General features: G+C 39.6%; 1 protein-coding gene across 1 annotated transcript in view; it reads right to left on the bottom strand.

Moving 5' to 3' along the window:
- Positions 1 to 25,800, bottom strand: part of LOC126234880 (glutamate receptor ionotropic, kainate glr-3-like) — an 82,287-nt gene extending 56,487 nt beyond the window's left edge. Inside the window, exons 1-2 of the mRNA XM_049943620.1 lie at positions 25,517 to 25,800; positions 7,361 to 7,610 (exon numbers count right to left, since the gene is read on the bottom strand). Of these exons, the coding sequence (XP_049799577.1) occupies positions 7,361 to 7,610; positions 25,517 to 25,800 (534 nt within the window). The remainder of the gene's footprint in view (positions 1 to 7,360; positions 7,611 to 25,516) is intronic.
- Between the last annotated feature and the right edge of the window lie 1,218 nt (positions 25,801 to 27,018).

The following is a 27,018-nucleotide window of genomic DNA, read 5'->3' as shown; positions in this document are numbered from 1 at the left end:
TATAATAGCAAAAAATAACAATTGTTTGGTATTAAAGGTCATGGGAAACAGAAAAGACATTTCTCCAAGGAAGGAAGGGATGATTTTGGGACTCACAGCTGATGGACTCTCGAGTATGAAATTTGCAAGGAAATTAACAGTTGATCACTGAACTGCGCGAAATGTATCGATGAAACATGATGAAACTAGAAAGTTCAGTTTGAGGTTCAAATGTGGTCGGAAGAAAACGTACAGTACCAGATTGTCCAGGGCAATGAAAATGATAGCAACGCAAGACAGAAAACTGAGTTAAGGCAGACTGGCTTTAAGACTAGGCAGAGTTTTGGTATCTCAACTTCTCATCAAACAGCGCTAGGAAGCATTTCTGATCTCATCGTTACGAAGAGAAACCCTTCAAAGAAGGCTCACCTACAAAGAAACACGATTAAGAAATGAAAAAGCTTTCTTGATATGTATCAACTCCTGACATACAGGGACTGGAAGAAAGGGACCTTTCTTCTGATGATAAGAAATTTAACGTGTGTGGCAATAATAGTTGTTTGAAGTTGTAGATGCAACTAAGAGAGGAACTGAAGAAAGTATGTGTTGTGGAAAGTGGGAAGTTCGCTCTATGTGGGGCGAATGTGTTCTAAAGGCATGTGAAAAATTAAGGTTTGTGGTCACTGCACTACAGGGTTAAAAAAAACTGTGATAGCGGAGACCGGATCTAGATTATATGATTTTTGCTTTCTGGTTTTTGTATTTTTTTCTCTGTAAATGTACTGAAACAAATGCAACGTAGTAAGGTACTATAACTATTTGGCTATCAGATGGTTCCTTTCAAAGCTTTATAAAAATAAATCTGTAGTGTCTAGAAAATATTTTGTAAACTTTACCAGAGGTATCAGATTAACCCAGTCTGGGCAAATTGATGCAGTTATGGATAAAGTTGCGACGCCTTTGAGCAGCTGGTACGGTGTCAGAATTCAGGATAATGGTAACCAAAACATATATTTTGAAACGGTTTTATTGATTTAAAATGTACAAATATATTAAAAACAAAAACTAATATTCTAAAGACTAATTTAAAAATGAATATAATGGATTTTACATTGTTCTAATAAGTTTCTTAGTTTTACAAAAATTAATTTTTTTTAAAACAACGTTTAAACATAAGATTACAAAACATTTTTACATAGTCTCACAGGCCCTTAGTTGTGGCAAGTCATTCCGATTCTGAAGACAAACATGGATCTGACTGGCATTTAACACAAGTGTAAAAATGCTGTCCTCTCCACAAGCCCTACGTGTGCCAACTTCGTGCAGGAAACACAATAGATCCAATCTTGACCCAGTTTGGATGAAGAGTAAGCTTTAAGGTACACCAAACAAAAATAATCTTCGTCAGACTCTGATTCATGTTTCTTTTTTTAGCCTCCACGCTTTTTACCCTTAGCTTGTCGTGCTGTTTCTTCCTCCGCAACCAAATAACTTCATTAGTTTTAATTTGCCTTTCTCTGTCTTAATAGGCTTCTATCCCTCCCTCTCTTTTGTATCTTGCTCTATTTCATTTTTTATGGGAGTACCTGTAATAATGCAGGACTTCAAGGATTGCTTGCCTTTACCGCTTGTTTTACGCTCTCCTGCTTTTGGTAAAGGGCGAATCGGTTCTGGCATAACAATGGGACAGATAGTTCCATGGCCAATAGTGACAAGTGATGACTCCTTTTCAGTGATGTCTGCTAATACCGATGTTAAAGGATGTTAAACGCCTCCTGACGTAGAAGGCTGATTGACTTCTGTGGATTTAGAAGGATGATGGACTTCTCCAGAAGGTTGTTGGTCTCCTGCTAACGTAGAAGGTTGTTGGTCCTCTGGTGTTGTAGAAAGATGACTATCAGTTACAAAGCCTGACAAAAAAATCTACCTCCTTAAAAATATCTGGGCTATATGCCATGATCCCTGAAGCTTTGAATCCTGCCGCAATGTTATTTGGTGTCATGGCATTTCCAAAGGCAATTTTTACGAGATTAGGAATGTCATAAATTGTTAAAGTTTTTCCAGGGTTGCTAATTAGCCAGTTGTCTACAGCTGTAAAGTGGTATTTCTTGAATGGTCCACAAACAAATATGTCGAGGGGCTGTAGGCGGTGAGAGGGAAAGACAGCAAAACAACTCCATTGTCTTTACAGAAGTTTAACACCTGCACTGACAATGGTGAATCGTGATTGTCAAGCAACAAAAGGCAGGGGTGGTCGGGTGTTGACTTTACGTGGCTGTGAAATTGTCTCATGACACTGTTATCCAGCCAGATGGGTGTGCAGTACCAATACATCCTGGCAGTCCTCTCTTTATGAAATAGTCTTTAAAGAACACTCTAAGGTAAATGAACAGTGGGGGGACAGCGTTGTCAATAGCACTGACACAAGCTGCTGTTGTAACTGTTTTCTCTCGCTCAGCGGAAGTGGCTTTTGCAACATACCGAACTCCTTTCTCAACAATAATTTTGCTTGGCCGCTGAAGAGCCTGCACCCCGGTTTCGTCTGCATTGCACACATATTTTCTTTAAAACTTATGTTTTTCTTAAACATGTCTCAAATTTTCCAAAAAAAAAAAAGAAAAAACTCCCAACGTTGTGCTGACTAAAACTAGTTGCCTGACTAAGGCTAGACGCTTGTGGCTCTCTTAACGAAAGATTGAGATGCGATTTCTAAATATTTATAAAACCATTCTGAAGTTGCCGTTTTGGCGTTTATCAAATTATCTGGCACTTTTATTTGATTCACTAGTGCTAATTCATAGGCCAGTTCCCGAACATTTTTAGGAGTTAATCCATAGTAAATTTTACCACTTGTTAAAATGTAGTTACTATGCTCGTGTCCCAAGTCATCATTTAATAATTGTCGATGTTCAGCATATCCCATTTTTACATTCCTAGCTGCTTCTGGTGTTTCAAGATGATTTTCCTTTGTAGCTTTATACCTATAAAACGTCATTTTGCCTATACCAAATGTTTTTGCTGCTGCCCTGATAGACATCCAGCCATTCTTAATTTATTTATATGCCCTCTCAAATATATCAATGGGTATTTCCCCCCTTTCAGTTTTCATTTTATAATTCCTCGGCATTTTAGGAAAAAAACATAAGAAAATATTTGTGGGTTAAGTTGATACACCATATGAACTAAACCAAAACAAAAAAGCGTATCAGCTTGACCGAAACGAGACCATTACACTAAACTGAAGTCTACGAGAAACAGGTAGCAGATAAAATTATTGTTTTAAGTTAATATTCTTACCTTCAAACCATGAAACCATATGATGTGTTTGATTGTTCAATTAGCTCACGAATAACGTTAACATAAAAAGTGAAAGTGTGTAGTAAAACTTTTATTTCAGTTGAAAAAAAACTGTTTTTATTCACAAAACGCAGCGGCAAGCAACGTTCTCCTCCAGCATGCATGTGGTTACTGACATCGATCTGTTCCCCCTCCACTCTCGTTCCCACTTACAAGCGTCTTCACGATTAAAAATTATAGGACCTGTATCAACTTGACCCTGTATCAACTACACTCGGTCTCCCCTATCCTTAAAAATGAGGTATTAAATACTGCAAGGGATCATTTAAGTGGAAAAAGCCTTGGGCCACTCATTTTCCAACATGACAATGTTAGCAGTCGGGAGGCCATTGTTGTCCAGAAAAGTTGCGCAGATATCGGTACAGAGCAGTTGCGGTGGTCCTAATTTTTCGAACATAAATCTTATTAGGAATTTCAGGGTATCTACGTCTAAAAAAGTAATCAGTAGAATAGAGTGAATTGAGAAAATTTCTCATGTCTTGTGATGTGAAACTTAATGTGGTAACTGTGAGGAACTTGTTGAGTGAAGACAGATCGAGTTCAAGCCTTTAAATAGGCGTGAGTTGGACACAGAAAATATTAATTTAACTGTAATATGTTCTACACAACTCAACTTCACTTTAAACAAAAAAAAATGTAAACCACTAAAATGTAGCTTTTTCTTACTGTTGTTTTCAAATAACCTACGTAAATTTTGTAAATGGGGACTTTATTTTGGGCCATAATGTAGAGGAAAATACATGAATACTGACAAAAGCGACGGATGATAGAGAGTGAAAAAATTCCAGAAACAATTTTCAATTAATATCATGAAACAGAATAGGAAAATATCATGTACAGAAGAACTGCAACTGAAATAAGGAAATTCCATTTAAAGCAAAAGTTAGAATGGTTTCTGCGGCACTCAATAATTTGTCAAAAAGTAAACAAATAAATAAATAAATGAAAATAAAACTTACACAATGCATTTAAAATCAGTTAAACATTATTAGAGTACAATTAGTATCATATGTTGCATTTCATTCCATTGTGGCACACAGCAGTAGTAGATAATGTTTCAAATGAGTGAACAGAGTCTGTTGCAGTTATGTAATTGCTCATTAATTGCACCTGCTACAGGAATCCCAACTGGAATTAATAAACAACTACATAATTGCAACAGGGTATTTACTCACTTGAATAATTAATTTTAGATACGTTCGATGGGTCATGCATTTTCGAAAAACTGTCCCTAGAAAAAGCAGGATAACGTAAGCGCTGTGTGGAATTACAGTAAGACACAAAGAGTGTGGCAAAGAGCTTTAAATTTTATAAATTGACTTTATGAATAGTAAATTATCTCACAGACATAGAGCAAGTGCAATATCGTGAATAAGTATAAAGCCGAACATAGGAAATATTTGTTTATGGAAACATATAAGTTTTTATGGATATTTCCGGTATTCATTTTCCTTACTTTTCTACTTCTTTTTTAAACTTTTATGTGATAGAGCTTCTAAAATTTTGAGGCAAGGTCTTTCCTCAAAATAAAAGTTCCCCAACCTGATAAGACATTAAACATGATTACTGGGTCACTTTTCTAGTGTCTCCTTTTGATGAAATGTGCTTGTTAGTACATTATTTACTTTTGATAAAATGTATGTATTACTTATTACAGAAAAATGGATGTCTAACAAAGCTTTAGAATTATGGAAAAGAGTGTGTACAGAAATTTGGTTATCTGGAATCAGTTAAAGAAATCATGATCTTTCATTTAAGCTTGTACCATGTTACATTCCATTGTAGTGAGATGTACGTAGTGAAAATGGCTGTAAGAGACTGTAATTTTCTGTCTTTCGGTACTTTTAGTTTACAATGACAATTCTGAAAATTCTATGAAAAAGTGAAAATTTCTGTTTGCATTTGCTGATGTGCTTCCTATTTGAGGTAAACGGTTTGTATGAGCTTTGCGAGCCATGTGACGAATGTTCCAATCACATTGTTTTCGTTTTAATCATCAACGTGGAGGACAGTACGACGCAGGTCTCGTTTCCTGTAACGTATCTGATATTATGCTCCAGAAACAAAATTGGTTCTCTCTCATTTAAACTACTTTCGCGTTTGCCTTGAATTATTTTAAGACAATTGTGGGATGAGCGCTAATTTTCACACCCATGCTATCTTGTTGTCTTTGGAACTGCAGTAATTATAGTCTATTAAAATGATGAAATTTCATCAGGTAGATCTCCTTTGATTAAAAGCTTGCATAATTCCTGCTCTGCCCTGTGAGATAATGACTGCATCTCCACCTAGACATACATTCTTTCCGAATTCGTGAAAAGGCTTTTGAGTCTCAGAAATGAATACAGTATTTCCCAAATCATCTTCTTACCTGTATCCCAATTTTCATTTACGTTTGTCATCTCTAATTCTTGTACTTCTTACTCTGTACTCCATTGTTGGTGCGGAGTGCCTAAGTCGCCGTGTTTCACTTTTGTATCTGTGTCATATATTCCTCCAATTTTTCCTTAGCTTCGCCATTTTTCAGGATAACTTCATTTCTGAGTGACCTATATTGTTGGCATTAACTCCTCTCTTTTTTTTTTTTTTTTTTACAGTTTCTTTCGTCCTTCACTAACTCAGATATCCCATCCATGGCTGCGTTGTTATGTCTTATTGAATCCTAGCCTTTATCAGCTGTATTTTCGACACCTCTTTAAGATATCTCCACGTCACGTCAGTAGTTGCTTGAAGTGGCGTTATTCTTTTCTCACACATTCTTCCTTATCTGTCTCAATTTTTGGTATCTTCTACTTGTCTAGGTAGCAAATTGTCACATGCCTTCTCTTTTACTTCTTGAATTTCATGTAGCCTTTCATAAGATTAAGGGCATCCTCAATATCAACCACCAAGTATGGCTACTCTGATGTAGTGAAAGAGTTGACACGAGTGTGGAACGGCGCTCTGTTGTCATCAGTGTCGAGAGTAGTTCCTGACTGTAAGCGAGTGGTGGACAGACACGCGTATGGCGTAAGGCCATGTGAATTGCCTATCCCGAAGTGTATTCGCCCTCGGCACACAGGTTTCATCTCAGGTTTCATCTCAGGTTTCATTAAGTGCGTGGCCAGCACTTACTGCTCGCCATCACATTTGGTGTTTCTGCAGTGTAAAACAACCAGTGCCGGCCACATTGGACAGGCTTTCATCCCTGTGCTACTGCAGTTTCCTTGACAGGAAGGTCTACACACCGCTGGGGCGACGCAACGTGCTTTTTCGGAGTGGACATTATAAAACGGGAACTTACTCGTTCTCCAGAAACTGATACAACCATTGCCGAATTGCAAGGAAAAGGAGCAAGATGCTTGGGACAGTCTATTGGAGGATGCCATTCGGCACCTTCATGATCACTTTCTACTAGAATACAGGCATGCGTTGTCGTCAGAGGACAGAGGCACACTCTGTGTAGATTGCGACTGTTTGGACAGCCTTTACTTTGACATGCGTGTTCCATCTGTACAAATTTTGTTGCCTTATACTCTTATAAATGATGAACTACCTGTCTCATAACTTGTCAATAAAACGATCTCGTCCTTAAGCCTGTATTTTCCGGGGATGACAAAAGCAAGTAACTGCATATTATAATAGTAACTACGCAAGTGTTTAGAACACCAAGATGTTAACTTACTGAGTGGAGAGCAAATGTGTTAAGCATTGTTAAGGGGACTAGAAAATTGAAGATTCATTCGGGCATGAAGAAGTCTGAACGGAGAAGGCAAAAAAAAAGTAAATCGTCAAGACACCGTTACCAGACGGAAAAGCAAACTTGTAGAAGATATTCTTCGACATTCACAACTACATGTTGTAATATACCTTACATGGCAAAAAATCTTTGAGGAGGATGAATTTTGAAGTAAGTAGCAAGGATCATTGAGAACATTAGACGTAGCATAAACGAAGGAATTGCCGTGAATTACTAAAGGACTGAATTACAGTTGCGGTCTATTAAAACCTGATCTTCGTGTAGTAGTAGCCCTTGCGTACTTACCTTATTGATGAATTCGCTAAGAATGCGCGTCTCTGTGCCGTCGAGGATTCCTGGAGCCCCTTCCAGTACGACGTATGGGGGATAGTGAAGAGTCGCGAAAACCAACTGGCGGCCCTCCAAGTTTGTCAGCCTGCTAGGAAACGGCTCGGCCAGTGGCCGGTCTAAGCCGCTCCCGGAGTACCACCGCGCCGCCGTCAGCTCGTCCCGCCATGTCGCTTGACCTGTAAATTTTACTGTCACCAGCTCGAAGCTGGTGATGGAAGATGAGGTTACCTACTGAGCCTCGCTGCTTTGTATTTCAATCGCTAAAAAGAATTATCAATCGCTCGTGAAGTATCCAAATAGCTTTACTTGCAAAAGACGGAAAATAATTTTGAGAATGTACACAAGAATATGAATTTTGGATTTTGTCTATTTAAAACACATTCATCGTAAACGACGCTGTAAACTGTGACTAAGAGAAGTGTGTGCTGTAGTCTTGGAAAAGGAAAACTGGCACGCTCAACAAATGAATTTCGACTTCACAAATTAATTTCTTAGGATAATGATACTAGAGAGTTTTCAAAGCATAGAAAACAGAAAAATAGGGAATTAGAAACGCTATTTTATACAGTAACAGCTAAATGAATTAGTCATCCAAATTTAACAGAAGTGTGGAGCCGCAGTTATTTGTGATATTAGGTAAAGCGTAGAAGCATCAATGAAGGAGGACTGGATGAAATACATTTTCGAAAAGAAACCTAGTCACACTCTTAATATGAAGGTTAAATTTATTCCAGCTACTGTGTCTGTATTCTTATGTAATTCTGCCATTTGTTCCTTCTTCTATAATAGTGCCCACTCACCCATAATTAGCGTATTTTCATTTCCCTTTATTGCATTACCCGATTAATTCCCTCACACACGCTCTCTCTCGCCCTTCACCTACCACGTTTGGCATCTTCACTCCACTTCTGTATTTTGCTTCGGGCTACTGCCGATGCTAATCGATGGATAGCGCTAAGCCACTCTTTGCAGCGCTTTCCTATTCTTAACGAGTTCTACTCCCTTTATACCATATTCCGCTGGTTTTGTTATTACCAGAAATTTTTGTTTCCATTTCACTTCACTGGCTAATGTCGTATGTAGACTGTGTATTTCCATTTGGGTTTGCTGATTGTCTAGTTCCCCTGCTACACTGCCGACCAGAGGGGACGAGTGGTTCTAGGCGCTTCAGTCTGGAACCGCGAGACCACTACAATCGCAGGTTCGAATCCTGCCTCCGGCATGGGTGTGTGTGATGTCCTCAGGTTAGTTAGGTTTAAGTAGTTCTGAGTTCTAGGGGACTGATGACCTCAGATGTTAAGTCCCATAGTGCTCAGAGCCATTTGAACCTGCTACATTCATGTTCCTGACATTCCATGCTTTGACTCACAGAATATTACACTTTTAATTGTTTTTTCAAAATTTTTCTCACTGTCACCCCTCCCCGCCGTTTCATTAGACATTTTTGGACTGCAGGCAACATTTTCTGTTGATACACATTATGTCTTTAATACAGGGTCTTGTAACGGAGGCTAGCAATACTTTTCCTCAACAGTAATTGACAATATCAGTATTATTTTTCGAATTTTGACAGGTGAGAATTATCTCCGTTGCTTCTCTGAAAACTATCATATAATTTTATACACGGTATGTTATATTTCAAGCTAAAATATATGAAAATGAAATACTTTATAAAAATTTAATCTCGATGTTATAATCTATAAATTTTGAATATACAGTTAAAATTATTTTTTTTAGAAATATTTGAAATTGCGACCTATTGTCACACTTAAAATTCCTATTATTAGTTACGCAATTCTGTACTGGCTACTATGTTTATTTTTGGATTCATTCATAAAACAATAATCGAAAGTCATAATGCAACAGAAACTAGTAGAAAATCATTTGTTAAGAGAAGTCGTAAACCCCTGGAATACGATTATTTCCAGAGTGAGGGAGCAATAAACATGCCTCTGATGTGATAGGATGTATTTTTGTATTTTGTGCGAACAATATAATTTCGGCATTGTTAACGTGAAAAATTAAAAGAGTGTATAATATACTAAAATGTGAGAAAATATATTAACGTAAAAATAAAAATACTGCAAAAATAATCTTCAAATTTATTTAGCTCAATCCAACCGTGAGGATCAAAACTGTGATATTTTCAGCTTCAAGAATCAGACCCATAGACAAGAACAACTGGAGCCAGCTCTTCGTGAAAAGCTAAGTAAACTAGAAAGTTAATTGCAATCTTCGCTCCTCTCACTTCTTCACAAAAGACTAATGTGGACAATAGACGGAATTAGGAAGGAGGGGGGAGATTGCAGTCTCCACGGCTTTGTGAATCTTCAACTCCCTCACTCCTGATTCTCCAGTCTTGGGGAACAGTTTTCCGTCCCATGGGGAGAGGGTGTTCTGAACTTCTGTCCACACCTCCTTTCTCTTTGACAAGGTCTTGGAGGAATGAGGGTGCCTACTTATGTCAGTAGTAATGGGTAACACACTATTTAGCAATGGCGCGACGAAGACATCCATGGTAAAGAACGTGGACACACGGGGAGTTACCGGCAAGATTACATCATTATGATAGATATTGGATTGCAAGCTATATCCAATAGCATAAACAGACTCAGATGAATATTTAGTAATGTATAAGAATAATCTGACACTTAGGAGTAGTAAAGGAAGAGTAAATGTTTATTCAAGTGGGATATTGAAGTAGTGACGAAGTGAATTTGAAGATGTCTGAAAATTATGTATACCATCACCTCTGCTCAATTTAGCCTAAAAGGAATGGACATCCCTGAAAAAGGCAGTTAACAGGGGTACAAGATCAAAGATGGTAACTGTGAAGAGGACTTACATGACGGGAAAAAATTATTCAATTTATCGTTGAATGGAGGAAATACAAAGATGAACAGTACAAAGAAAGAATGAAGCAATGTAAGTCACTATGGGACGAAATTAATGACAAGTGTAGCGAAGCTAAATTCTGATGCCTACAAGAAAAATATTGAGGAATGGAATAGATATTTGCCGTCGGAAGGATAAATTCATTATACAGAAAGATCAAAATAATTTTCTATGAAATTAAAAGAACATGTGACAGAGAAATGAGTACAAGATGTGTTCCATTGCCACCAGTACATGACTGGGTGGCTGGACAGAGTACTTTGCGGACCTCTAATGTGTGGCGGAACTCTCAGCTGACACGAAAGTAGGAAATATGGGTGTGGATGAAAGATTTGGGGTACCCATTATTAAAGTCAGAAAATTGCAGAGCTTCGTATTTTTTGAGCATATAAGACAGATAAGATGGATAAGTTTCTCCTACAGTATCTAAAATTGCTCAAGTTAGTATGTATATTGTATCAGAATCGGTCATACAGTCGGACATCTCCCTGAATGTTATCTACAATCCCGAAGACCATACCCGACTGTAAATGCGAGAAGTATCGTACAATAAGCTGAGTTGAGGCATGACTTAAAAAAAACGTGAATACCCTTTATCATTAGCAACTGAGTGTGGTGTCACCGCCAGACACCACACTTGCTAGGTGGTAGCCTTTAAATCGGCCGCGGTCCGGTAGTACACGTCCGACCCGCGTGTCGCCACTGTCAGTGATTGCAGACCGAGCGCCGCCACACGGCAGGTCTAGAGAGACGTCCTAGCACTCGCCCCAGTTGTACAGCCGACTTTTCTAGCAATGCTTCACTGACAAAATACGCTCTCATTAGCCGAGACGATAGTTAGCATAGCCTTCAGCTACGTCATTTGCTACGACCTAGCAAGGCGCCATTATCATTTGCTATTTGTATTGTGATGCATGTACCGTCAGACCGATGTTCACCAATTATGGATTAAAGTTAAGTATTTCACCATCTGCGTCCGTTTTTCTAATTTCCTGGTCATTTTCCAGACCTCACGCCAGCCTGCGTGAGCTTAAACGCGTGCCTTTCGGCTTCCTCCGAATCCCGTGAATTGGCTCCTGCCAGTTCACCACATTGAGGACACTAACGACCTGGACACCTTAAAAAAATTAAGTGTATCAACAATATAATTGAAATCACTAAGCTAGCAGGCCACAGCGGATGAGGTTATATTTGTGGAAAGGGGCCAAAATAAGTTGCTGTCAGTTGCACTCAACATATAAACTTTATTTCTTAAAACAGAAAGTCACAGGGGCAAGAATCAACAACTCTCCAATACCTCGTTTGATTTAATTTAGATCTGCTGAAGGCCACTTCGAAAATTCAAGGCCCAACGCCTAAGCAAGGAACTGAGACACAGGAGTTCTTCTGGAGGTATCACTTCTGTAGAAATTTTTTTTATCTTCAATATAATCGGCTGAAGGCCTCACATTAATCAAGAATAGAGTTACGGCTTAAGACCGAGACAAAGATTTTCAATGTTTGATATAAATGGGCTGAGAATTTGGCTGAAGGCCGCATTTCAAGAAAACAATTTAACGGCGTAAGACCTGGGAAGAAGAGCTTTCAATTTGAAAAGGCTGAAGGCCTTATCTTAAAATATTTCGTGTAAAACTCTGCTGAAGGCCTCATACTAAAGAATAACAATCTAATGACTTAAGGGCAAGACAGGAATTTTGAATTTTTAATTTAAGAGAGATTGAAACTCGGCTGAAGGCCACATACGAATCCCAAACAATCTCACGGCTTAAAGATCAGACAAAGATATTTCCAATTTTTAATTTAAGCTGAAGGCCACAGACAAACTATAAAATATTTCTTACAGCTTAAGGCCTAGACAATTTTTTTTTCAGCTTTTGATTTGAAAAGGCTGAAAACTCGGTAGAAGGCCACATACCAACTTGAAACAAATTTATGGCTTAAGGCCTAGGCACAAGGAACTGTCAATTTTAATTTTGAAAGGCTGAAACTCTGCTGAAGGCCACATACCAAATAAGAGCAATTATTTTACGGCCAAAGGCCCGAGACGAAAAGCCTTGCAATTTAAATTAGCTAAAACTCGGCTGGAGGCCACACAGAGTACTTAAGACTAAAAAGGAAATCACTCTGTAAAACACAGGGAGTGGCGCTCAGAAGGTTCCAAGGATCGACCTGGGAAGGTAACACTAACGCACGTTTAGGTGAGACAGGCAGCCAGACCGACAACCTCTTAATCAGAAGGCAACCAAACCGAAAGCTAGCCGAAGAACCAACCAACAATATCAGTTCTGCTCCACCCGACCAGCAAAGCGACAACAAGATGTCACTAGCACAACGTTCTGGATACTGTTGCCCAATCCAGTCAAGTCAGAATAAACGCCCAAAGCTACCTACAACATCTCAGCTGTCGAACTACTCGCCGTGCTGTACAACATCAACATGACATCGAAAATACACTGCCGAAAAATACAGCATCGACCAGGACAGGCCACCGGAACCTCAACGCCACAAGGCAGAAGATAAGTTGGTACACTTCGTTAATGGAGGAACGAATTAAATTAAACACCACACAGGAAAACGGCTGCCAAACTAGCCAACTTTAATACACAAACGTTGTTGCTCTCGGGAATTTCTCAGAAAGCGGCAACTAGGATCAAATGAAGAGATGTGATGGCAGTTGAGGCTTGATAGTTGGTTAAGTGAGCATGTAACACCATAGCTCTAATGCTGTACTGATTTATTTTGCTTTTGTTTCATTTAATGTTACATTGCTGTGCTTCTGTAAATGTGTTTGTTTGAATAGATAACACAAAACTGTATACCCCTTTCTTTGTAAAAACTTTGAGTCATGGTCTGATTCTATGCGATGTAGTATATCTGTCGTTTAAATGCTTTGTCCCATTTGGAGGGAACAAAACTTACAGTATATGATTGTAATTTTGTGTGAATAATTTTTGGTAGAAATGTCAGTATGTGCAAATGTTCTGTTTTATTTAATGTATTTGGTTGCTGTTATGTAAACTGCTGATCCTCACTTAGGATTCTTAGTTATTCTGTATGTAAAAGTTGTTGTGGTTCCCCTCGGGAACGGAACTGTGTAGCGCGCGCAAATTGTGGCTGGCCTATGTAGAAAAGGTGGACCTGATAGTCAGTCGGGGACGAGCTAAGAGTCATGGACAAGCTACGAGTCGGGGACGAGCTACTAAACTGTGCACTGCCATGTAAAAGATGCATATTGTGCTGGTTCCGAGAGAGGCTTTTCTGCTACTTTCCAATGCCTCGGATGGATGGATAAATAGCTGAAACGATTCTGGATTTGGTATTCATCATCGCCACCAAGAAGGGCCAGAGTCCTGCAACTCTGTCTGCGAATCCACCTACCAACATGCAGTTGCCACCACGTTGCGCAATCACTGTAACGTAATACTATAATGATGTACAGTGAAGGATCAGCTTAATGGATGTGCTAATGTGCTCAAATATAAGGTAATTTATATCTGAATTTATGTACCTACCTTGATTTTTCTCCTCATCATAACACCTCTCAGGTTCCTCCCCGTTTGAACTAAAGTGATTACCGAGTGTCCTTACTGAAAGTACATTAAAACCCAGTTTGCTAATTGATGCCTCTTGAACATAGTAAAAAGATAGTTAAATTTAATGTGGCAAGAGAGTGTATTAAAGTTAATGATGCTTGCTGACAATAATTTTCCCAGTAAAACTGCTTATTAATGTGTTGTTGCCAACTTCAAATTAAAAGTTCTCAACACCGAGGCTTATAAAGGTTTGCTTAGTAAATGATTACATTACTGCCTGTCGTAAATCGCAGAAGGTGAGTCAGTATCTTACATATATGTTAATTTTGTGTCTCACAGTAGTAAAAGTGGAAAACTGCAGTTGTGAAAATTATATGTTCATGATTGCTAAGCATTTGTCTCTCTTGTGTATTGGAAGTGCATATTAATAATATAACAGGATCCACAGTTTGTCTATTGTGTTAATGCTAGGTAACAAGTAACGGAAAGATCTCTATTTATGAAAACCATAATCTAATTATTAGAAAGACAGTGGTAACTAACCTGTCAGTGAATTTTAAATAGTAAAGTATTTAACTGAGAGAGACTTAACCTATGTCCAATTTATGATCCTGGAGGGAATGTTAATGGTAATGTTATAAAGACCACTCAGTTTGTGTAAGCCCTGAAAGTAATAGTGTGTTTCGGTGTTTGTTATAATTATGCAAATAGTTGGTGCTGCTCTAACTGTTGGTTTCAATCTTACCGTAAACATATGTATGTGTCAGAGTTCACTGCACTCGCGTGTGACAAAGTATAGGTTGTGTTTATCCACTAAAATTACTAATAACTATTTTCTTGAACGAGAATGTTAATCATTCTCTTGCCTAGTTAGGCTGGCGACCGTTTTCTTTATCCATTAAACAGTGCAGAAAACAAAATTTTGTTTGTTACTGATCAAATATTTACGTAATTCTGACTTCCATTTCCGATAAGCCACCTCCGTTAGGTACAACACAGTCAACATAACAAAATTCCTCTCAGAGGGTAACACTGCTCTGTTGCTTTATACCATAATTGCTTTAACAAAATAGTTTTATTTCACAACCTGTTTCCAGCTTTAAGGTTATGGTGTAGCAGTAGCAGACGGGAGTGTTATAAGCACTCAACTTTAGTGTCCAGGATCGGTGGGCGACGGTCTTCGTAACTCACGCAAGAAGCGCCTCAGAATTCCAACCGCCACCAGTGGCTGCGGCCAGACAACACGCCACTTAGACTTCCTCGCTAATCTGCCCCAACCAACCGACTGCCACCACCCGGAAACGGTCAAAGGACCAAACAGACGTCGGCTGACGGGATGACCAACCGAACGACCAACCAACGGTCGTTTCCGGTCCAGTTTCCTTCAGTCGTACAGTGCATGTCTGTCGCCAGCGGTCGGCAAGTACTGGCTGTCCGCACCTCACTGGCGCTCCGTCCCCGACGCTCCTTCGTTGCCGACCGCTGCTCTGTCCCTGACTACACTGCTGGTGCGTCTCCTACTGACTTCCAGCCACACGACGACCCGGAAATACTATCGGTCGCTCCAGAGATGGTACGACAATGGACTTATCGATAAGCGCTGCTGCGCCACTCACGGGCAAGTAAGGCAGGAAATTAGTGACGCCAGTAAATGGAATAAGAAAACTAGGCGGCAGTACCGTAAGAGAAGATGAAAAACAATAAACGGGATGAACACGAGCCGCACACAGCTCAATAATATACATCTTCGAGAGGACAACTTTGGAGTGATTTACCATTTGATTGTCTCCACACTGTTGGTGAAACTAATAAACTATTGAACGCTTTATATACGAGAAAATAATCCGTTCTTGGAAAACATAAATAATCCGTAGTGGCGGTTCGTATCGTTTCGATAAATAAATGAAAAGCAAACATTTAACTAGTACTTGAGCACATTATACGTCTTGCACTTTACATATAAATGTTATAAAAATTCGTAAAATATTGCTGATCAGCTGGGCAGTGTCAACTAGATAACGATACCTCTTCGACTCTTGGTTTGTTTACATCGCAGTCAGTCTACTCTAGCAAGCGTCAGTAGAAGAACGGGCGGTCCGCAGCTGCAGGTGTGGGCCGCCCGGAGTGGCCGGGTGGTTCTAGGCGCTACAGTCTGGAACCGCGCGACCGCTACGGACGCAGGTTCGAATCCTGCCTCGGGCATGGATGTGTGTGATATCCTTAGGTTAGTTAGGTTTAAGTAGTTCTAAGTTCTAGGGGACTGATGACCTCAGAAGTTAAGTCCCATAGTGTTCAGAGGCATTTGAACCATTTTCGGGTGTGGGTAGTTTGTTGACCAGCTTTCCAGAGCAGGTCATCGTATACGTTAAATAGGCGTCGGTTATGAGCTCGTTTCGTCAATTCAGTGTTTTAAACGGTAGGTTCCCTTTTGCTGTACCAAATTACTAGCTCTTCTTTTGTGTCGAGACTATGTCCCTTGTGGAACAATGCAAAATTTTTAGATTTTTATCCGTGTTTGTGACGTTACGTTAATTAGTTTTCAAGTAAAGACGTAATTATGTCTTGTTACTAGCATATACTAGCATATGTATGGTCTTTCTAAGGCATCAGTAATTTTCATATCGTTTGGCCTACATAACGCTCTTCATATTTGTTGGAATTGGTGCAAGTCGTATTTGTCGTCCTTATGTCGTTTCGCGAACGATATTTTACTTTGTCTTCTGTTTTAAATGCAAGTTTTCCACTTTCTGCCCGAATTGTTGGCTCAATTTTATCGCATGTGGTACCATTATATTTCACATTAGAATATTTTATCTTCTATCTACCACTTTAACGTGCTACAGCTTTCCTTTTTTTAGGCATATATACGTTCTCCAGTTTTAAGGTGAAAACCATTCTCGTCCGTAACTTCATTTAAAATCATTAAGTAGTTTTCCAATTCTGTATTCATTAGCGGCAAATGAAGAAGTAGGTTTAACGTGGTATTAGAAACTGTCCTAAATTTCTACTTTTGAGATTTCATTTACTTTAGCCTAACAATCCTCTATCCCATGAACCATTGACCTTGCCGTTGGTGGGGTGGCTTGCGTGCCTCAACGTTACAGATAGCCGTACCTAAGGTGCAACCACATCGGAGGGGTATCGGTTGGGAGGCCAGAAAAACGTATAGTTCCTGAAGAAGGGCAGCAGCCTTTTCAGTGGTTGCAGGGCAATAGTCTGGATGATTGATCTGGCCTTGTAAGACTAACCAAAACGGCCTTGCTGTGCTGGTACTGCGAATAGCTGAAAGCAAGGGGAAACTACAGCCGTAATGTTTCCCGAGGGCATGCAGCTTTACTGTATGATTTAATGATGATGTCGTCCTCCTGGGTAAAATATTCCGGAGGGAAAATAGTCCCCCATTTGGATCTCCGGAAGGGGACTACTCAGGAGGACGCTGTTATCAGGAGAAAGAAAACTGGCGTTCTACTGCTCGGAGCGTAGAATGTCGGATCCTTTAATCGGGCAGGTAGGTTAGAAAATTTAAAAAGGGAAATGGATAGGTTAAAGTTAGATATAGTGGGAATTAGTTAAGTTCGGTGGCAGGAGGAACAAGACTTCTGGTCACGTGAATACAGGATTATAAATACAAAATCAAAAAGGGGTAATGCAGGAATAGGTTTAATAATGAATAAAAAATAGGAACGCGGATAAGCTACTACGAACAGCATAGTGAACGCATTATAGTAGCCAAGATAGACACGAAGCTCACGCCTACCACAGTAGCACAAGTGTATATGCCGACTAGCTCCGCAGATGACGAAGAGATTGATGAAATGTGAGATGAGGTAAAAGAAATTATTCAGATGGTGAAGGAAGACGAAAATTTAATAGTGATGGGTGACTGGCATTCGATAGTAGGAAATGGAAGAGAAGGAAACGTAGTAAGTGAATACGGAAGGGGGTAAGGCATTAAAGACGAAGCCGCCTGGTAGAATTTTGCACAGAGCATAATTTAATCGTAACTAACACTTGGTTCAAGAATCATAAAACAGGGTTGTATACATGGAAGAAGCCTGGACATACTGACAGGTTTCAGATGGATTATATAATGGTAAGACAGAGATTTAGGAACCAGGTTTTAAATTGTAAAACATTTCCAGGGGCAGATGTGGACTCTGACCACGATCTATTGCTTATGAACTGTAGATTAGTAAAGTAGTACAGTAAAGTAAAGCTGCATGCCCTCGGGAAAAATTACGGCCATAGTTTCCCCTTGCTTTCAGCCGTTCGCAGTACCAGCACAGCAAGGCCGTTTTGGTTATTGTTACAAGGCCAGATCAGTCAATCATCCAGACTGTTGCCCTTGCAACTACTGAAAAGGCTGCTGCCCCTCTTCAGGAACCACACGTTTGTCTGGCCTCTCAACAGATACCCCTCCGTTGTGGTTGTACCTACGGTACGGCTATCTGTATCGATGAGGCACGCAAAACTCCCCACCAACGGCAAGGATAATGGAATGTAATCGAATTAAGTCGGGTGATGTTGAGGGTATTAGATTAGGAAATGAGACACTTAAAGTAGTAAAGGAGTTTTGCTATTTGGGGAGCAAAATAACTGATGATGGTCGAAGTAGAGAGGATATAAAATGTAGACTGGCAATGGCAAGGAAAGCGTTTCTGAAGAAGAGAAATTTGTTAACATCGAGTATAGATTTAAGTGTCAGGAAGTCTTTTCTGAAAGTATTTGTATGGAGTGTAGCCATGTATGGAAGTGAAACATGGACGATAAATAGTTTGGACAAGAAGAGAATAGAAGCTTTCGAAATGTGGTGCTACAGAAGAATGCTGAAGATTAGATGGGTAGATCACATAACTAATGAGGAGGTACTGAACAGGATTGGGGAGAAGAGGAGTTTGTGGCACAACTTGACCGAAGAAGGGATCGGTTGGTAGGACATGTTCTGAGGCATCAAGGGATCACCAATTTAGTATTGGAGGGCAGCGTGGAGGGTAAAAATCGTAGGGGGAGACCAAGAGATGCATACACTAAGCAGATTCAGAAGGATGTAGGTTGCAGTAGGTACTGGGAGATGAAGAAGCTTGCACAGGATAGAGTAGCATGGAGAGCTGCATCAAACCAGTCTCAGGACTGAAGACCACAACAACAACAACTGTAGATTAAAACTGAAGAAACTGCAAAAAGGTGGGTATTTAAGGAGATGGAACCTGGATAAACTGAAAGAACCAGAGGTTGTAGAGAGTTTCAGAGAGAGCATTAGGGAACGATTGACAAGAATGGGCGAAAGATATACAGTAGAAGATGAATGGGTAGCTTTCAGAGATGAAATAGTGAAGGCAGCAGACGACCATGTAGTAAAAATCGGAGGGCAAATTGAAATTCTTGGGTAACAGAAGAGATACTGAATTTAACTGATGAAACTAGAAATTACAAAGATACAGAAAGTGAAGCAGGCAGAAAGGAATACAAACGTCTCAAAAATGATATCGACAGGAAGTGCAAAATGGCCAAGCAGGGATGGCTAGAGGACAATTGTAAGGATGTAGATGCATATATCACTAGGGGTAAGATAGATATTGCTTACAGGAAAATTAAAGAGACCTTTGGAGAAAAGAGAACAACTTGCATGAATATCAAGAGCTCAGATGGAAACCCAATTCTAAGCAAAGAAGGGAAAGCAGAAAGGTGGAAGAGGAATATAGAGGATCTATACAAGTGCGATGTTCTTGAGGAGAATATAATGGAAATGGAAGAGGATGTAGATGAAGATTAAATGGGAGATATGATACTGCGTGAAGAGTCTGACAGAGCACTGAAAGACCTGAGTCGAAACAAGGCCCCGGGAGTAGATAACATTCCATTAGAACTACTGACTGCCTTGGGAGAGCCAGCCCTGACAAAACTCTACCATCTGGTGAGCAAGATATATGAGACAGGCGAAATACCTTCAGACTTCAGGAAGAATATAATAATTCCAATCTCAAAGAAAGCAGGTGTTGACAGATGTGAAAATTACCGAACTATCAGTTTAATAAGCCACGGCTGCAAAATACTAACACGAATTTTTTACAGACGAATGGAAAAATGGTAGAAGGCGACCTCGGAGAAGAGCAGTTTAGACTCCTTAGAAATGTTGAAACACGTAAGGCAATACTTACCCTACGACATATCTTACAAAATAGATGAAGGAAAGGCAAACTTACGTTTCTAGCTTTTGTAGACTTAGAGAAATCTTTTGACAATGTTGACTGGAATACTCTCTTTCAGATTCTGAAGGTGGCAGGGGTCAAATACAGGGACCGAAAAGCTATTTACATTTGTACAGAAACCAGGTGGCAGTTATAAGAGTCGAGGGGTATGAAAGGGAAGCAGTGGTTGGGAAGGGATTGAGACATTGTTGTAGCCTCTCCCCGATGTTATTCAATCTGTATATTGATCAAGCAGTAAAGGAAACAAAAGAAAAATTCAGAGTAGGAATTAAAACCCATGGAGAAGAAATAAAAACTTTGAGGTTCGCCGATGTCATTGTAATTCTATCAGAGACAGCAAAGGACCTGGAAGAGCAGCTGAACGGAATGGACCTTGTCTTGCAAGGAGGATATAAGATGAACATCAACAGTAGCAAAACGAGGATAATACAATGTAGTCGAATTAAGTTGGGTGATGCTGCGGGAATTAGATTAGAAAATGAGACGCTTAAAGTTGTAAATGAGTTTTGTTATCTGGGGAGCGAAATAACTGATGATCTTCGAAGTAGAGGGAAGGAAAGCATTTCTGAACAAGAGAAATTTGTTAACATCGAGTATAGATTTACGTGTCAGGAAGTCTTTTCCGAAAGTATTTGCGTGGAGTGTAGCCATGTATGGAAGTGAAACGTGGACGATAAATAGTTTGGACAAGAAGAGAATTGAAGCTTTCGAAATGTGGTGCTACAGAAGAATGCTGAAGATTAGATGGGTCGATCACATAACTAATGAGGAGGTACTGAACAGAACTGGGGAGAAGATGAGTTTGTGGCACAACTTGATAAGAATAAGGGACCGGTTGGTAGGACATGTTCTGAGGCATCAAGGGATCACAAATTTAGCATTGGAGGGCAGCGTGGAGGGTAAAAATCACAGAGGGAGGCCAAGAGATGAATACACTAAGCAGATTCAGAAGGATGTAGGTTGCAGTAAGTACTGGGAGATGAAGAAGCTTGCACAAGATAGAGTAGCATGGAGAGCTGCATCAAACCAGTCTCTGGACTGAAGACCACAACAACAACAACAGCCTAACAATTAAGTTACAAAAGTACTTAAGCAATGCCATCCTTAACGTCAGGATGCATTGTTTTTGTACCTGTTTTAAACAGTAGAAATTCTGAAAAAAATGAATACACTACCCAAAATTTTCCAAAAATCGACAAACATGACAAATTAGCAAGCGATCTCCTATTTCCTACCACTGGGAAAATAAATTGTACCACGCTTATAGACTATATCCATGAACTTAACATGTGTATTAGATTACGTTTAAGGAAATGTTCCATATTTTAGTTGTTACATCACTATTTGAATACAGTTCAATGTGAAGTTTTGCCTACTGTTCCCCATCCCTGCGCAATTTGCGTGAATCCACATTTTGCCACTTATGCATTTAACCCATTCTTCCATTCGATCTTCCTTGCACAATTCGCTACACCATTACTCAGTTTTGCGAATGAGTTTCTGTGGTGGCTTCCCAGCAGAGTCTCTAAGTCTCTATAACCCTTCCTTTTAGTTAATGAGCTTTAGTTTTAGATTTCCTTTTCTTTGCTTCACTGGGCTCTAGAAGAAAAAAATCATGGGTACTTCTCAGCTCACAGGGTGCTTGACTAGATCTCTGAAGTTTTGTTTGAAGCTTTTATTATTGCCCACGGTTTCCTCTCAATTTGAACTATTGGACAATACGTTTCATTCTACAATGTCGAATCCATGTTTTCTTACATTCGGTATGGTTAAACTGAAATGTAGGATTATACCCTTCCAATTTGCACTCAACACACTTTATTTTGACCGCGATACTTTGATTTGCAGAATGACTCTTAATTGTTGTCTTAGAAATATTTTACTTGCGAGGACACTCATTTGATCCATGATCACATTCAGATGTAGTGTCCCAGCTAAATGCAATTCAGCTGTGCTCCACTTTCCATTATGAGTTTCTGTTGCCTTATTTAACTAATAACTGAGGTTAAAGGGCAAATTAGAAAATTCACAACATCATTTCGGAACATTAAGCTGCGCTAATAATGCAAAACACATTTTTTTGAAACTCATCATACGAGGAAACTTTTTAGATTTTACCGGTAAAATATTAGAAACTTGTACCAGTGCATTATATGCAAGGCGCTATTTTATATTTGTCAGTTCCTTAGGAGTGAACCACAAGGAATTCAGATTTATGACAGTTTGAAAACTAAGGTTCTTTCACTTATATTCACCTATAAATGAAACATTATGTTGCTGCTTACCGCATATAACAGTAACGCTGTTCACCACGTGTACAAAAGGTTGGATTAAAACTACAACAAAACAACGCTGTGGCGAAAACTTCTTCGTTGCAGAAATTATTTTGCTGCGTTATTTATTGATGACACTTGTTTCACCTTGTAAAAGGCATCTTCAGATTGACCAACACTAATTACAGTAGCATTAGAAACTCTTGATCACAACTTCTAAGCTTAAAAATTTAATTTTTCTTCAACTTACCACTGTAATGTTGGTAAGAGATACAGCAAAATAAATCGAATCAGGTAGGTGCTCATGTAACGTGTTAAAAGCGTAACACTCGATAACCTATGAGTGAATAAAATAATTGGAAATAAGAAAAAAGTGTGTCGCCGTATAGCTATATAAATTTTTCGCAGATGTAAATTTATTGTATTCATCCACAGGTTATCTGATTTTTCGCTTTTAACACATTATGTGAGCACACACTTACTTCAACATATTTTGCTATACAAAGTGGTCCACTTAAACGTTTCAGCGCAGACGTCTCTGGTAGTACTACTAATGTCGTGCAACGACTTTCACGGGTATGAATGTAAGGCAGGGGCTCCTGAAAGCAAATACTATGAGACATTCTAAACAGCCGGCCGCGGTGGTCTAGCGGTTCTGGCGCTGCAGTCTGGAACCGCGGGACTGCTACGGTCGCAGGTTCGAATCCTGCCTCGGGCATGGATGTGTGTGATGTCCTTAGGTTAGTTAGGTTTAAGTAGTTCTAAGTTCTAGGGGACTTATGACCTAAGATGTTGAGTCCCATAGTGCTCAGAGCCATTTGAACCATTTAGACATTCTAAAAGGTAAGCAAGTACTATCTTCAGCTCAAACCTACGTTCTTTTCTAACTGGATCCCCGTATTATTTCTTACGTAATCAGTAACATGAGAAATCACAAAAAGAGTGACATTAGTTGCATCGCAGTATGTCATTTACAGCCCGAGAAACTTAATAGTGGTGGCACTTGAAATAAACAAAACGCGCCGCTATGCGTGAACCTAACGTTGCTGGTAGCCGTGTTGCAACAAGCACTGCACTTAGTGCTTTTTACACTGTTGTAAAGTGGACTGGAAACAATACAGATGTCCAGTCACCCAACTACGTACAACTTCCATAACCGCTCCGTCAGATCCTTGTTTGAAGCTTTTATTATTGCCCATGGATTCGGCGTTATTTCTTCGAAGGATGCCTCCGTCAGAGCCTTTGTAAAGCGCGAACGAGTAAATCCTTTCCCTATTTTTCACTGTATGTCATTGGACATCTGTAGTGTTCCCAGTACAATTAATAACGGTGACACCAGCAATAAGCTCACCGATTACGAGCAACGTGGGGTTCACGTTTGTATGAAGGCGCAATAGCGGCGCGTTTTGTTTAGTTCAAGAGTCAATTTCGCTTTGCAATTTCTTGAGATGTAATTGATGTATTGAGATTGACGACATTCTTTTTGTGATTCTTCATGTTATTGATTGCGTAAAAAGTAATGCAGGATACCCATTTTAAAAAAATTAAAAAACTTAAGTTTTGTTGAAAACAATATTTGCTTACGTTTTAGAATGTCTCATAGTATTTACTTTCATGAGCCCCTGCCTTACATGTCGATTTGTTCCAGAGTACATGCACTGAAACGTTAAAGTGTGCCGCACTGCCGGTGAGGTGGAGAGTCTATTTTTGCCGGTGCCGTAACAGTGGCACTCAAAATACCCTGACCAACACAATAATGATAACTTTCAAAAATATTATAATCTCCCAGTTGCAAGCTACGATCAAGCCTTTGTAATACTGTTGTAATTAAATGTAGCTCAGTCTGAATATGCCTTGTATAAAGTGAAACGTGTACCACGGATAAATAAAGCAGTATAATCAATTCTGTAGCCAAGAGTGTTGTTTTCACCACATTCTGCATACTGGTTGCTGTACCAAAACACCATGAAGTGGAAATCCTTTAAAATCGATGCTGTCTCTCAGGCGACTTGTTCATCAACGGCACAGAGCTCATAGCTGGCAATATGGCTGCAAGAAGCACGTAGTTCATGCTGACCTCACTAAATGTCAGTTAGAGCAACAGGTACGAATTTTTTAGCAGTGATGCAAATTAGGAGGCGGTACAATAAAAGCAACTCGCCCCTACGTGTGACACATTAACCATACACAATTTTTAATTTCCTTTTTTAGATCCTAAATGGTCACTCGAGATGGTCGGAGTCGGTAATCTGAAAAGCTATTTGTGGATGTGTCAGAATATAAAAAATTAACTGTTTTAAAATCACATTCGTGTTGTATTGGTTCTTTATTTACGTGACCATTACGGCACTCCGACCCCAGTTCTCGATACCAGTAATATCGTACTACTTTCTTGCGACGTAACAGACATATTTTTGTGACAATATTCACATTTGGTTTTATTAAGGTATAGGTACTCCGATGTATCGATATAGTACAGTGATATGGTTCTTGTGTGTATTCATTTCTGTGAGACTGTCATAATCTTTGACTTACTTGTAACCGTTTTGGCGCGAATGCGCACAGAGCAGTCTTTGTTTCACTTTGCAGTAGTTAAGTTGTTATTTCGCTTTGTAAAAGAACAGTCAAGTCTTGCGTTTGGTTAAAGTGGAAATTAAATGTGTGAAGATTGATACAAAACTGTTTTTTTGATGATGTGACAATTAAGAAGTGTATGTGAATTTACAAGAAGTTTACTAAAAAGGTGGATCGTGAACACCAAGTCAAAAATTATTTCTACCATATTTCTGATCTGGGATTGTTTCATCATTAATTTCCTGAAAAACGCATTTGTTAGGTCTTCAAATATTGCTAAAATACATATCTGGACCTTCTAGCAGTCAAAGTGGAATCACCCTAGAATCAACAAGATGAGCCACAACAAATTCTACGAAATCTACGTGGGAATCCATTCAAGATAAGTGCCAAAATTAATGACTTTTTTACAGTGACTTCATTATTTCCATTCTGACGATACCATCCACAGTCAATAACTTTGTTGTTGCCCGATAAAGCGAACATATGCTGCGTGAGCAACGTTATTAATCTGATTTCTAACCTACTTTGCAAGTGGTGGTATTGTTAGAGTCTCCTGAAGTAAAAATAATGTCGTGCTTAGCATGTACTTAGAGTAAGTGAAATAGACTTGCAGGACAGTCTGACCTGTTTCCCTTATCCGCTGTCCTGGCCACCAGAATATCAGGGACGAGCTTGATGTCTGCGAGACCAAAGACGTCGCTTGCGTTGACGGGATGGTCTCTATCCACCGGCAGCAGCAGGAGGCGGAGTCTGGCGCGACGAACGGCCCGGCGCGACGCAGACAGCAAAGCGTGGACAGCTGCCGAGGCGTCGGCATGCCGAATGACAAAGCCCAGGCAATCCGCGTCCAAAGCGGACACCAACAGCTGCTCCCCACCGTCATCCGTGCCGTCTAATACAAAGGTCATCCTGGGCCTTAGCGACGCTGCCTTGTCCCATAGGGCATAAGGCGTATCAGAAATTGTCGCCATGCATTTGTAATTCCCAAAGTACGCCATGATAATGTCATGTGTCATCTCGTCCAGAACGTGTTCGAAAGAACTTTCACGATCTTTTTGTAGAAGCATACGTCCTAGACAGTGCTCGGATCCCAATGTCCATATCAGCGATAAAGTACACATTACTATACTTCTTAAAAAGCACCGCATCATTGAGATTACAAAATGTTACAAACTGACAGGAAAATACACTAGCTGTTCCTGTGTACCTCACGCGTACGTATTTCACAGTGTCGCAGGTATCTCTCTATCTCGTGAGGTAAAGAGGCACAGAACTCATTGTAATGCACAATTCTCTGTTATCTGAGTTTGCATCCGCATTACAAAGCACATCGTTCGCAAGCCACGTTTGCTAATGCTGCTACAGGAGCTCTCATAAATCTGTTCAGACTCTCTTTGTTCAATGTACTATACGCGCTCACAGGCTATGGAGCCGCAAATACGTTTGATTCTGTTAGATTAATTCATTGCCAAACACTAATTTGCGTTCGCTGCTATTGAAACCATAATGCAAGGAGTCACTTGTACAAGCATCACAGGACGCTGCTCTTTACTGCTATGGATGCGTTGCATACGCTCGTTACATATTTCAGATACTCTGAATAGTTCATCAAGGAACTCGACAATCTGCACAAAGGCAGTAACTTCAGTAGATCGTGATCGGATCCTTAGCACACACATATGATAAAAATATACCACGCAGCTACTCGCTTACGATTGTCAATCCTTATCTGTACGAGTTTTGGTCAGATGTCAATTATTACGTTTTTTTTTCTGTTTCAGTCACTTTTTTTTTTAGTTTCTTGATTGCAATAACGCCTTTCTGAGACTCAAACCAAAACTAATTTCTCACTGAGGCGGTTCTTGCTGTCGAGAGAGAGAGACTATCAAAATTGTGCCTGATAATACAGTGAAGGTAACTATGGAACTGAGTACACCTTAATTGTTAAGCATGAAAACAATTAATTTCTTGATCAGGTATAGAAATCACTGACGTCGTACTAAAAATGGCATCCTTCCTCTGTGTCTATAGGTAGTGTCTGAAATTTCTGTACATTTCAAATCTGTTTACTCTTGGGGCTCAATGATATGCAATTTCGCGTAGCAGTAAAAGTACTACATCAGTGG

This window comes from Schistocerca nitens, chromosome 2 (genome assembly GCF_023898315.1).
Source record: "Schistocerca nitens isolate TAMUIC-IGC-003100 chromosome 2, iqSchNite1.1, whole genome shotgun sequence".
In the NCBI taxonomy this organism is placed as follows: Eukaryota; Metazoa; Arthropoda; class Insecta; order Orthoptera; family Acrididae; genus Schistocerca; species Schistocerca nitens.
Note: the sequence above shows the minus strand (reverse complement) of the source record. Positions and strands in the feature narration are given on the sequence as shown.